This window comes from Symphalangus syndactylus, chromosome 1, assembly GCF_028878055.3.
Source record: "Symphalangus syndactylus isolate Jambi chromosome 1, NHGRI_mSymSyn1-v2.1_pri, whole genome shotgun sequence".
NCBI classification, from domain to species: domain Eukaryota; kingdom Metazoa; phylum Chordata; class Mammalia; order Primates; family Hylobatidae; genus Symphalangus; species Symphalangus syndactylus.
Window position 1 is genome coordinate 113,348,712 of NC_072423.2, and position 13,284 is coordinate 113,361,995.

The 13,284-nt window shown below is 39.8% G+C and overlaps 1 protein-coding gene across 6 annotated transcripts in view; it reads left to right on the forward strand.

Moving 5' to 3' along the window:
- SMARCC1 (SWI/SNF related, matrix associated, actin dependent regulator of chromatin subfamily c member 1) overlaps positions 1-13,284 on the forward strand; it is a 203,364-nt gene that overhangs the window by 146,973 nt on the left and 43,107 nt on the right. For 4 of the 6 annotated variants that reach the window (XM_055279147.2, XM_063609529.1, XM_055279157.2 and 1 more), the window contains 3 exons: positions 3,242-3,297; positions 5,842-5,956; positions 6,633-6,787. In XM_055279147.2, the coding sequence (XP_055135122.1) occupies positions 3,242-3,297; positions 5,842-5,956; positions 6,633-6,787 (326 nt within the window). The remainder of the gene's footprint in view (positions 1-3,241; positions 3,298-5,841; positions 5,957-6,632; positions 6,788-13,284) is intronic. The other 2 variants (XM_063609526.1, XM_063609538.1) reach the window with 1 other exon arrangement.

Sequence of the window (13,284 nt, forward strand, 5' to 3'; positions counted from 1 at the left end):
GTAATCCCAGCACTTTGAGAGGCAGAAGCGGTTGGATCGCTTAGGGCTAGGAGTTAAGACTAGCCTGAGCATTATAGTGAAACCACCATCTCTATCAAAAAATAAACAAAATTAGCCAGACACAGTGGTGCACGCCTGTAATCCCAGCTACTCGAGGCTGAGGCAGGTGGATCAGTTGAGCCCAGGAGTTTGAGGCTGCAGTGAGCTATGATCTCGCCACTGCACTTCAACCTGCATTACAGAGACCATTTCTCTTAAAAATATACATAAAAGTAATTTTTAAAAAGTGATGTTTGTCATTTTTATCCTAAATGCTTTTTGTGTCTTAAAATAACATTCAAGTTTTATTTTTTCACGTGTCTTTATCTAGATGTTTTTTTTGTTAACATATCAAAATGTAGCAGTTGGTTTAATATGGTAGTTTTATAGCTCACTACCTTCCTAAACCCTATCATTATTTCTAATAAATTTTCTGCAGATTTTTGTATGTAGACAGTTTTACTCTGTGCAAATTTTAACTATTTTCTTTTCAGCTTTCCTTTTATTCCTTCTTTTTTCCTTTGAAACAGGGTATCACTCTGTCATCCAGGCTGGAGTGCAGTGGCAAGGTCTCAGCTCACTTCAGTCTTGACCTCCCAGGCTCAGGCGATCCTCCTCCCTCAGCCTCCTGAGTAGTTGAGATCAGGTGCTCATCACCATGCCTGTCTCGTTTTTGTATAGTTTGTGGACACGGGGTTTCACAGTGTTGCCCAGGCTGGTCTCAAACTCCTTGACTCAAGTGATTCACCCATCTTGGCCTCCCAAAGTGCTGGGATTACAGGCATGAGCCACCACGGCCAGCCTAGTTTCTTTTTCTTAATTGACTGTGTTGGCTTTGGCCTGTATGGCAATATTGAAGGCAAATAGTAATATTTGTATTCTTATCTTGCTCTTAATTTTATATAGAGAATACTGTTGGCATCTTTCAGTGAAGAATGTTATTTGTTGTAGGATTTTTGAGAACAGCCTTTTGGAGATCAGGAACCTTCCATGTAGCCTTGATTTTCCAGGAGCTAATAATGGACACTACTGAGTTTTGTCAGATACTTTTCAATGCATTTAATTAAATAGGTTTGTAGATTACTGATATTAAGTCATCCTTGATATTACTCTGTCTAGTATAGATTTTCTTTTTTAACATATTGCTCTATTCTGTTTTTATATAATTTGCTTAGTTTTTCATTTGTGATTACAAATGAGATTTAGCCTAGTGTCCTCTAATATTTCTTATCCGTTGTCCCTGTTTGATTTGTGAATCAAAGTTATACTGGTATCATAGACTGAGGTAGGGGAATTCCCTCTTTTTCCGTTCTCTAGGAAATATTATGTAAGATTGTAATCATCTTTTCCCTAAGAGTTTGGTAGAATTTCCCAGTATAAAACATCTGGACCTGTGTATTTTTAAGTTTTATAGTTATTTCAGTTTTTCTAAGTAATATAAAGACAATTCAGGACTTCTTTTTCTTCTGGAATCAGTTTGATAAAAATAAATTTTTAATAATTTTCCCATTTGATATAATTTTTAAATTTTACTTGGAATAAAGTTTTTCAGAATATATTATCACTTCCTTTTTGACCTTGTTCTGTCATGATCTTTCATCCATTCCTCATATAGTTTGTTTATGCCATCTCTTTTTTCTTGATCAGTTATATTTATCATTTTTATTCATCATTTGAAAGAACCAATGTTTGGGAATATTAATTCTCTTGTATATTTTTCTAAATCTCTATTGTATTTTTTTCTATTTTCTTTTTTTCCATCCCTACCTTCTATATTGTTTTCTTTTTCTACTGTCTCATAAAGAACATAGAGCTCATAATACTTTGAACCTTTATTTCTTTTCTGATTTAAGCCTAAGGCTTTACGTTCTCTGTAATTACTACTTTTACTTCCCACAATTAAGTTTCCATGCATAGAGAAGTTTATTTTTATATTTTAAACATCTAATTTAATTGCATTGTGGTTGGAGAAATTGATCTGTATGGTAGTGGTTATTTGAAATTTGTGAGGACTCACTTTGTGACCTAATTTGTGATCACTATTTTTAAAATGTTGTGTGAGCTTGAAATTAATGTGTATTATTGCCTAATTGGTAGATGTAGAATTCAGCATGTGTACATTTGTACCATCTTTCTGTGTTCATATCTGCTCTATATCTTATCGAGAGGTGTGTTCAAATCCTTTATGATGATGTTTGTCTTTGTTTCTTCCCTGCCACTCTCAGTTTTTGCTTATACGGTTGGTTGGTTGGTTGGTTGGTTGGTTGGTTGGTTTTGAGATGTAGTCTCGCTCTGTGTCCCAGGCTGGAGTGCAGTGGTGCAATCTCAGCTCACCGCAACCTCCACCTCCTTGGTTCAAGTGATTCTCCTGCCTCAAACTCCTGAGTAGCTAGGGCTATAGGTGCACACCACCACGCCTGGCTAATTTTTTTGTATTTTTAGTAGAGACAGGGTTTCACCAAGTTGGCCAGGCTGGTGTCAAACTCCTGACCTCGTGATCCAGCTGCCTCGGCCTCCCAAAGTGCTGGGATTACAGGCATGAGCGGCCGTGCCTGGCTGCTTATACAGTTTGACATTAGTTTATTAGGTTCCTAAAAGTATAGAAAATTAATAATTTTCTCATATGTGAAATAATAATTTTCTCATGTAATTTATTGATATGTGCCTCTGTTATACTGTGCTGGTTTGTGTCCTGTCTAGCCAAAATGTTATCCTCTTGAGATTTCAGTGAATATCTGGGTCAGTAGTGTTTCCCCAGTACCTGAGTCAAAATATATACTTGTCAGGCATCTGTTAAATAATAATGAATTATTTTCATTTTGCCTTTACATTTTGATACATACAGAAAATCGAAAATCCTAAGCAGACAGCCTAGTTCACTTCCACCCAGACTTAGAAACAGAGCGTTGCCAGCACCCTAGGACCTCCCCTTTCCCAACTGAATCTGCTTTCTATATAACTCACCCCTTCCCCGTTAACCACTGTTCTGAGTGCTGACACCATAGATCACTTTTCGCCTGTTTTTGAACTTTATCATACAGTGTGTGTTGTTTTGTGCCTGACTTCTTTTGTCAACTGTATGGCTATGATATTCGTATGTATTACTGTATATATTTGTATTTCAGACACTCTCACAGCTGTATAATAATAGCTTTTACCTTTTTCCACATTGGAGTACTTGTTCTTATTCTTGTACTTGTAGAAGGAGCTGAAGAGGAAAAAATGGAAGCCGACCCTGATGGTCAGCAGCCTGAAAAGGTAAAGTCTCACAGCAGTAAAACCACAGATAGCATGCCTTTCAGACCATAATGGTTTGTTTTTTGGGTGTTTTTGAGTCCCTCTTAGGGGACTCTAAATAATTCTATCAGCTACTTGGACTTTGCTGGTTTAAGGTATAGTTCTCACAAGATATAATATAGGACATTTTTCATTTGTTCACTGGGGAGAAGGTATATTCACTCCCTATCCTTTTATATTTTAAACATCTAATTTCATTGCATTAGAAGAAGAAGGAATATGAATTTCCCACAAAAGAAGAGGGAATATGAATACACAGTTGGGAATATGAATACAAAAGTTGTGGTTCTTGGCCGGGCGCACTGGCTCATGCCGTAATCCCAGCACTTTGGGAGGCTGTGGTGGGCGGATCACAAGGCCAAGAGATTGAGACCATCCTGGCTAACATGGTGAAACCCTATCTCTACTAAAAATACAAAAAAATTAGCCAGGCATGGTGGTGGGCGCCTGTAGTCCCAGCTACTCAGGAGGCTGAGGCAGGAGAATGGCATGAACCCGGGAGAGACAGAGCTTGCAGTGAGCCGAGATCGTGCCACTGCACTCCATCCTGGGCGACAGAGCGAGACTCTGTCTCAACAACAACAAAAAAAGTTGTGGTTCTTGTGAATATCGAATTTTAAGGTTTGAGTCCTATTCTTGTGCCAGAAGAGAATGACAGAATCGTAAGTGATTTCCTATGAGGGCTAACTGCCTGCAGAAGAATCTTTAGAAAAGAATGAGAAGATGACATACGAGGTAGGTTTTAAAGAGTAGGTAGAACTATAAAGATTGAAATAGAGGTTAGAAAATCAAAGATTCCCACTAGTTGGGGAGGAGAGACACTAAAGCCAGTGTGTGAAGAGCTTCATAGTAGCCAGTGTGTTAGTGGCTCAATCTCTCTTCTGTAGGAGACTGTAAATGCATGATGGGTGAGGCAGAACAGGAGGTTACAAAGGTCAGGATGTGGGCCTTTGTATTCCTTTTTTTTTTTTTTTTTGAGACAGAGTCTCACTCTGTCACACAGGCTGGAATGCAGTGGCGCAATCTTGGCTCACTGCAACCTCTGTTTTCTGAGTTCAAGCGATTCTCCTGCCTCAGCCTCCCAAGTAGCTGGGATTACAGCCATGCGCCACCACATCCAGCTAATTTTTGTATTTTTAGTAGGGACGTGGTTTCACTATGTTGGCCAGGTTGGTCTGGAACTCCTGACCTCAGGTAATCCACCCACCTTGGCTTCCCAAAGTGTTGGGATTACAGGTATGAGCCACCATGCCCAGCCTCTGGGCCTTTGTATTCCTAATACTGTTACTGCACATAGGGAGCAGTCAGTCACTATTCGAGTGAATATATATAAGCCAAGATTGAAGGTCTTGATTATACGTGGTATTCTAAAATTGTATATAGTTAAGGGGAGGGTGAGGGTAATAATGAAATTGATTATAATTCCTGCATTATTCTAAAGACGATATTTGTACTTTACATTTTTTATTTCATTTAATTCGTAAGAGTCTCAGCCGGGTGTGGTGGCTCATACTTGTAGTCCCAGCTACTTGGAAGGTTGTAGGATCACTTGGGAGGCTGGAGGATCACTTGAGACTAGGACTTTGAAACCACCCTAGGCAACATAGGGGGCCCCTGCCTCTAAGCAAACAGTATAGCCTCATGAAGTCAGTGATAGTCAGTTGCGGTTTTTTCAGTTTCTAAAGCATGATCACTGATGTTCTCTCATGGTTCTTCCTGATATTGGTAGCAGATTGCTGTATTAAAAGAATTTGTCAACTTTTACAGCAGCATTTCAACTTGCTTCTTTGTTGATGGTGTGACATTTAAATGCTCTTAATTCTTTAAATCAGTCAGTAATTATTAAGTACACACACACACATATATATTGTGGTGGTTGTTGTTTTTGAGATGAAGTCTCACTCTTGCTGCCTAGGCTGGAGTGCAATGGCATGATCTTGGGTCACTGCAGTCTCCGCCTCCTAGGTGTTCAAGGGATTCTCCTGCCTCAGTCTCCCGAGTGCCTGGGATTATAGGTTCCCGTCACCATGCCCGGCTAATTTCTTTTTTGTATTTTTAGTAGAGACAGGGTTTCACCGTGTTGGCCAGCTGATCTCAAACTACTGACCTCAGGTGATCCACCCGCCTCAGCCTCCCAGAGTGCTGGGATTACGGGCGTGAGCCACCGCCCTGCCTCGCCTGTTTTTAATCAACAAATAATATCAGTTCATTCCCTTCACATTCCTCTGGGCATTGTAACCCTTGCTTTATAGCAGAGTATGCAGAGAGGGCAGCGACTCTGTGCTGTGGAGGAACATCTTGTGAGCACTCAAGTGTTGAAGTGGTAGAAAGTATTGCTTGGAATTTATTAGTTCTTTCCCAGCTGTTCTCTACAAGTCACTTTTGAATCTAGTCTACTTCTTGCCAAAAATGTTGGAACCTTTTGTTAGTCTAAGATAATTACTCATAAAAAGGTCTGGGGTTTTTTTGCTCACTGCCTGTCCTCTTGTTTTCTATCCCTTTCAGGCAGAAAATAAAGTGGAAAATGAAACCGATGAAGGTGATAAAGCACAAGGTGGAGAAAATGAAAAAAATAGTGAAAAGGAACAGGATAGTGAAGTGAGTGAGGATACCAAATCAGGTAATTTGAGGAAACTCCTTAGATATTATTATGTAAAACTGTGAAAGGCACTGGAGAAATGAAGGTGGTTTATATAGAAATACTTCCTCATTTATTTTGGGTTTGTTTCTTAATGTAACAATAGGTATGTAATTGAGTTTCATTCGGATAGGTACTAATACCAATGCTGGTGGCTACACTTTTTCTCTGTGCTTTTAATATGTAGAAGAAAAAGTTATTCAACAGTATTGAAGTCACCTCACAGACTTCCCATTTCATCTTCTGTGTCAGTTGCTGATACAGCCCATCATGCCTGTCAGGCTTAGAGAAGTAGTCTGTTCTCAGCTTCTGATTTCCTACAGACTCTAGAGTTCTAGAGCATTTCATTGACTGATGAGCAAGTATGTTGGCCTTAGACTTGGTTCCCCTGAATTTTCCTTTAAATATATATATCCAAGGGACCTCCACATAGAACTTAGCAAAATGATAGGAAAACAAGTGTACTGTTTAGAAAATATGTCCCCAGTAGAGGCAAACCTAATGCATGGAATGGCTCAACAGAACTGTTAAAAAGAAGAAAAAGGCATTGACATCTCTTTGTCATATCAGTCCTAGTTTGTTTTGGTGGTGGAGGTAAGGAGAAAGATGGATTTTTGAGACTGGGCATGCTAGTAATAAAGCTTTCTGATATTTTCAGAAGAAAAGGAGACTGAAGAGAACAAAGAACTCACTGATACATGTAAAGAAAGAGAAAGTGATACTGGGAAGAAGAAAGTAGAACATGAAATTTCTGAAGGAAATGTTGCCACAGCCGCAGCAGCTGCTCTTGCCTCAGCAGCTACCAAAGCCAAGGTTTGCCCCTGACAGCCCTTTTCCAGTGCTCTCTTAAGACATGAATGGTCGTATTGTTTTTAATTAATTGGGAACATTTAGTATAAAGAGCTTTGCTCCCAATAGGAGATGACTATTTGCTTGAATGGCATTTCTAGGTTAAGAAATCCACGGGCAGGAGGAGGGTGATAGGAATAGTAGATCCAGTCTAAAGAGTGACTTTTTTCATTCCATTCATTGTACCATTTAGCCTTGTAAAGACTGCAGAGATTGAAGGCAAATTTTAAAATCTCTTTAAGGAACTGATTATCATTTTGTTTTTAATTTGCCTGCAGAACTTATCTTGGACTATTGTTCCAATAATTTCTACCAGATTGAAATATTTATGATTTTTAAGACAAAAACCTGTTTCCTTGCCTAAATACTTCACCCTGATCTTACAGACTGAAAGGAGAGAGAGACCCTAAAATAGCTCTTTTTCTTCTTGAATTTGCCAGCTTTTCTGGGGGTGGTTTTTTCTATTTATAGTATTAGCTGCAGAGCATATTTAAGAAGACATGAGAATGTTATTTTCCTCTCTGTGTTAATTTAGCATTTTAAGTAATTCTAAACATGAATATGTAAAGTTTTTAAAAATCTTTTCCCCTGTTCTTCATTCTACTTCAGAAGTAGTTTCCTTCCATTACAGGATACCACATTTCAAGAAACAGTGATTACTAGAACATTGCTAATCATTTTATTTTGAACTGTTCTTGATCTTTTAATAAAGATGCTTTTTCATGGTCTTTAATTCCCCAAATCATTCAGCTACTGTGAACTACTTCTCTAAGTGTTTAATCTGATGTGATGAACCAATTCAAACTACAAGATTACTGTTTTGAATGCCCACCCATCTGACATAGATAGAGACAATGGAGGTTAGGGAGGTGTTTACAGGCCTCAGCAAATGTTCAGTCAACCCAGACAGTTACTCTGGCTGATCATTGTTATTATACTAACTCGAAGTCCTACAAATTTATACTACCTGCCCTTTTCCTAATAACTAAAACTAGCTAATACTTCCTAATAACTAAAATTAGCTAAAGAATCAGAAAGATATCTCCTGTCTGATTCTTTAGCTAATTTTAGTTATTCTATCTCCCCTACATCCCCCTCACCTCTGGGAAGTTTTGAGGCACATGCTTGCTTAAATGACAGCTAATATAACTTGACTCTTTTTCACCATTTGTCTAGTTTTGCTCTTTCATTGCAAACATCTTTTTTAGTGTGTCTTCTGCTACCCTGGAGTGTTTGGGCATCTCTTTGTCTCTGAGCTGCTCAAGTTCTTACTGTAATACTGTCATTAGGTGTTTTAGAGACTTTAAGGATTATCGTGGTCGTAGTCTGTCACGTTTATGTGTGTGTATATATATATACGTATATATATATATATATATATACGTATATATATATATATATATACGTATATATATATATACGTATATATATATATATATATATATATATTTTTTTTTTTTTTTTTTTTTTTGGGACAGTCTCACTCTTTCCCCCAGGCTGTAGTGCAGTGGTATAATCTTGTCTCACTGCAACCTCCGCCTCCTGGGTTCTAGCGATTCTCCTGTCTCAGCCTCCCAAGTAGCTGGGATTACAGGCATCCACCACTACACCCGGCTAACTTTTGTATTTTTAGTAGAGACAGGATTTCGCCATATTGGTCAGGCTGGTCTCGAACTCCTGACCTCAGGTGACTCACCTGCCTCAGCCTCCCAAAGTGCTGATATTACAGGCATGAGACACCATGCCCGGCCTCTCGCATTATAAATGAGGAGCTAGAGGCGGAGAGGGCTTTCTCCTTTGTGCCCTTCCTCAGTCTTCAAACCTGCAACCTCAGCTCATTTTTGACTCCTGGTTCCTTCATTTTCCATAGCTATTCTGCCAGCAAATTCTTCATGGTGCTTTAGATCACCTGCTAATGTTCAGCTGCTCACTCAGGTCAGCATCCCTTAATCTTTTGCCTGTCTCCTCAGTCCCATTCTCTAACCCTCAGCCAATGTAATCTTTTTGCTTTTTAACTTGTTCTTAAGTATAACTCACATTCAAATAAATGGACATACTTAAGCCTACAGCTTTTTGAATTTTTGACAAACTGAGCCCACCCGTGTCACAAGCATCCATTTCAATAAACAACATTACCAGCCCCTCCAGAAGCTTCCTCTTATTCCAGTTACTTTGCCTTCCCTGGAGAGTAATCACTAGTCTGTCTCACTACACCGTAGATTAGTTTCTCCTTTTTTTTTTTTTTAACTTCTTATAAATGGAATCCTACATTATGCACAGAAATCTTTAAAAATGCAAATAGGAGCATGTTACTTTCGTCAGTAACCTCCCTATCTCTCTCTCTGGCTACGATTTCAAACTCTTCAGTAGAGAATTTAGGATTTTTCTATAATCAGGGCCCTACTTAGTTCTCAACCCTCATTTCTTACCTGTGCTTCCTGACCTGTTTCTTGTAGTTCTGCCAAACAGAATTTATTCTTTTATCTCTAAGCTTTTTCGGACATTCTTTTCTTATAGAGCATGGTTTTTTCTTCCTATTATTTTTCCTCTTTTTAAATTTTTTTGTAGAGACTGGGTTTTGCCATGTTTCCCAGGCTGGTCTGGAGCTCTTGGGCTCAAGAGATTTGCCCACCTTGACTTCTCAATGTGTCAGGATTACAGGCGTGAGCCACCTCACCTGGCCAGTTTCTCCTCTTGATACCACTGTGCTATGCTTCAGTATATGTTGCCATAGGAAGAACTAAAATGGTAGATTACCTTTTAAAAGTTTCATGAGGCTGGGTGCAGTGGCTCATACCTGTAATTGCAGCACTTTAGGAAGCCAAGGCAGGAGGATCACTTTTGCTCAGGAGTTCAGGACCAGCCTGGGCAGCATAGTGAGACTCTATCTCTACAAAAAAATATATATATATTTTTTAAGTTTCACAAATGCTTCATGATGTTTTCCTCTGGCCTCATAGCTGTTACTGTGTGCAACTTTGGGCACAAAGATTTGTCTGGTATACACTACTGATTATCTTACAATAGCTTGACTCCTTCAATGCAGAGAAACTACTTTTATGGATCATTTGGCCTGCCCCTTCACTATTCCATACAAAATTTAAAAGGTGTCCAAAGAAGAATTTCTCTCCAGGTCATTGAACTTTCACTCCCTCGTCATCAGTCACTCTTTCTTCTATTTACTAGGAGCTCATATCTTCATTCTCAAAACACCTAGGTTTCCCCCTGAGTTATGAAAGTATACAAATGCTCATGCTGCACGACTTGGCACATGTGAACCCTTCAGTGCCACTTACAGTTGGGATCTGATAAACTTGATAGCACACATAATCATTTTCAATCATTCATGGTAATTAAGGGGGTAAGGAATTCACTTAAATTACTATAATTAATATGTAACTTATGTAGCCAATCCAAGTTTCTCTTATTCTCATTTTCTTCTTCTGTGTCTATAAACAGCTTTGTTATTAAAAGTTTTCCTTAAGAATCTTTTGTCATACTGACATGGAGTGATAATTAGAGGTTCTAGATCTATCTCCTAAACAGATGAGGTGGCATGCTTTATGGCTTCTGTTATTGTCCCCTGAAAGGTTCTTCAAGAGCATGTCCATTTTTTCATTGCACCTGCTGACAAGCTGTGAATTGTCTCAACTAAAGGAGTGGTGTGTGGGTGTAAGCAGAAGTACCATTGTTTGAGTGCTCTGGATCCTTTCCATCTGGGTCTTTAGGCTTACAGCAGAAGGAAGGCCCCAGAACTATTGCCAGGATAAACCATAAATCCCCCATATTAGAGCATGTTCTCTTTTTGTCAGCAATAGTAGGTTCAGTTCTTCCAAGAAAGCAGAGATCACATTTTCTTAAAACCACAGATACTTCATTTGAATTTATTCTACAAACCACCCCATATACACGTTTTCCAAAATGGCGAAAGTAGGTTTGTATTCGTGGCAACATGGTAATTGGGTATTAGCTCTGGGACAACGGGAAGACTCTTACCCCCCAGAAATGTCTCATAACTTGATGCATTGTTTCTGCAATTTCTCATTCTTTTCTTTCTCTCTCCTCTCTTTCTCTTTCATTCATTCTTGCTTTTTTCTCTTTCTCTCTCCTCTCTCTTTTTCTTTCTCTCACTCTCTTGCTTGCTTGCGTGCTTGCTTGCTTGCTTGCTTGCTTTGTCAGGGTCTTGCTCTGTCACCCAGGCTAGAATGCAGTGATGTGATCGCAGCACACTGTAGCCTCCACGTCCTGGGCTCAAATGAGATACTTTCACCTCAGCCTCTCAAGTAGCTGGTTCCACAGACTTGTGCCACCACACTCAGCTAATTTTAAAATTTTTTGTAGAGACGGGGTCTCCCTGTGTTGCCCAGGCTGGTGTCAAACTCCTGGTGCCAAGGAATTTGCCCACCTCAGTCTCCCAATGTCCTGGGATTACCGGTGTCAGCTACTGCTTCCAGCATGAAACTCTTTCTGGAGGTGTGAAAATTGTCATTGTGTACTTTAGTCACAAGGCATTAACAGACAAGGGTTGATTGAAATTCATTTACACTAAGCATGTTGATCGTTGTTACCATACCTTAATAATCCTCTCAATGTGTCAGGAAAAAATAGCCCATTTGATCATTTTGCCTACAGTTAGTCCTGTTCAGTTTTGTTTTTATATGACTACATAGAAACTACTTCTGTTCTACTCATTGGAATTCATGCTTTGTAATGCAAAATTGGCCTCAACCCTATTCCAGCTGGATTATTGCTTCTCATTAATCATTTATCTCCAGTTGTTTCTCCTATGTTCCATATATCAGGGGTCCCCAACCCCAGTGGCCTGTTAGGAGCTAGGCCACACAACAGGAGGTGAGTGACAGGGCAAGTGATAGCAAGCATTACTGCCTGAGTTTTGCCTCCTGTCAGATCATTGGCGGAATTAGATTCTCATAGGAGTGCAAACCCTTTTGTGAACTGTGCATGCAAGGGATCTAGGTTGTGTGCTTCATATGAGAATCTAATGTCTGGTGATCTGAAGTATAACAGTTTCGTCCTGAAACCACCCCCCACCCCCACCCTGCCCCGTGGAAAAATTGTCTTTCACCCTCTTCCATGAAACCGGCACCTGCTGCCAAAAAGGTTGGGGACTGCTGCCGTATATCTTCTGTGGCACCATTCCAGACCTCATCATTCTTCTCAGGCTCTATAAAGCCAATGTGCGAAAGGTTGGGCCTCTCCCTGTAGCTTCTGCTTGGAACACCCTGGTCATCACTGTTGCCAGACCTTTCAAGAATCCATAATCTGAGCATCAGCAATATTCCTGTTTCAGTTATTTATTGCTATGTAACCGATGTAACTACCCTTGAAGTTAGTCGTTTAAAACCTCAGTCATTTTCTTCTCTGTTATGATACTGCAGTGAGGAACTTGGGCAGGCTTAGCTGGCAAAATGTGCTCCATGTCGCATTTAGTAGAGTCACTCAGGACTACCTCATCACTGGGCTATTATAGAGGGCCAGAGACAACTTCATTTATATGCCTATGCCTAGGCTGAGATGGCTACCATCATTCTCTATACATCCTTTCTAAGAAGCTGGTGTAAGGTAGTCTCAGGAGTAGTTGGACTTTTTACAAAGCTTAGAACTTTGAGAGAAGAATGTCACAAGCAGCAAGGAGGAGGATCTGCCAGTCTCTTATGACTTGGAACCCCAAACTGACACAGCATAATTTCTGCCCTACTCTACTGGTCAAATGTTCTGTCCAAATTCAAGGTAAGGGGACACAGAGCACAGCTCAAGGTAGAAGATGTGCCACCTTAACCCTTCACAGTCTACTCTCTTGTCATAAATTGTACACCTTTCCCCCACTGAAAAATAGATCTCTCATGGCTTTATCTCATTATGATATCAAGCTGAGGTTGGAGGTCTCGGATCTTATGTAAATCAGGTCCACATGCAGATGAGGCTCTTTAGGAGTGGTTCCTATTTACAGCTTCTTGAATGCTGATACTATAATTTGAAGATTTTCTGGACTAGTATAACCGGGGTGAGACATATCAAGGTTAACTGCACTCTGTTCAAGGAGGGTTTGAATTGGAGACACAGAGCAGTCATAGTTCATGGCAAATTTGAAATCTAGCCAGGCACACATTTCCAGTTCCTTCATCAGGGCCCAGTCCTACTCGCAGAATTGTTATCCACAGTTTGACTTCACCCTCTGGGCTTTCAGTTTTTTCTTCTGTCTTTTTCCTTTTCCATTAAAAAATTAGCAGTTTTGCACTGATTGGCTGTCTTGGCCTGCATTCTACTTGTTGCAGGCCCAGTTTATGTTCTTTGTACTTCAGTTCAAGGTGTTACAATTTTTTAAGAACTTTGTGGGATTTCTGTGTTTAAAATGTAATTCTCACTTTGGGAGGCCGAGGTGGGCGGATCATTTGAGGGAGGTCAGGAGTTCAAGACCAGCCTGGCCAACATGGTGAAAC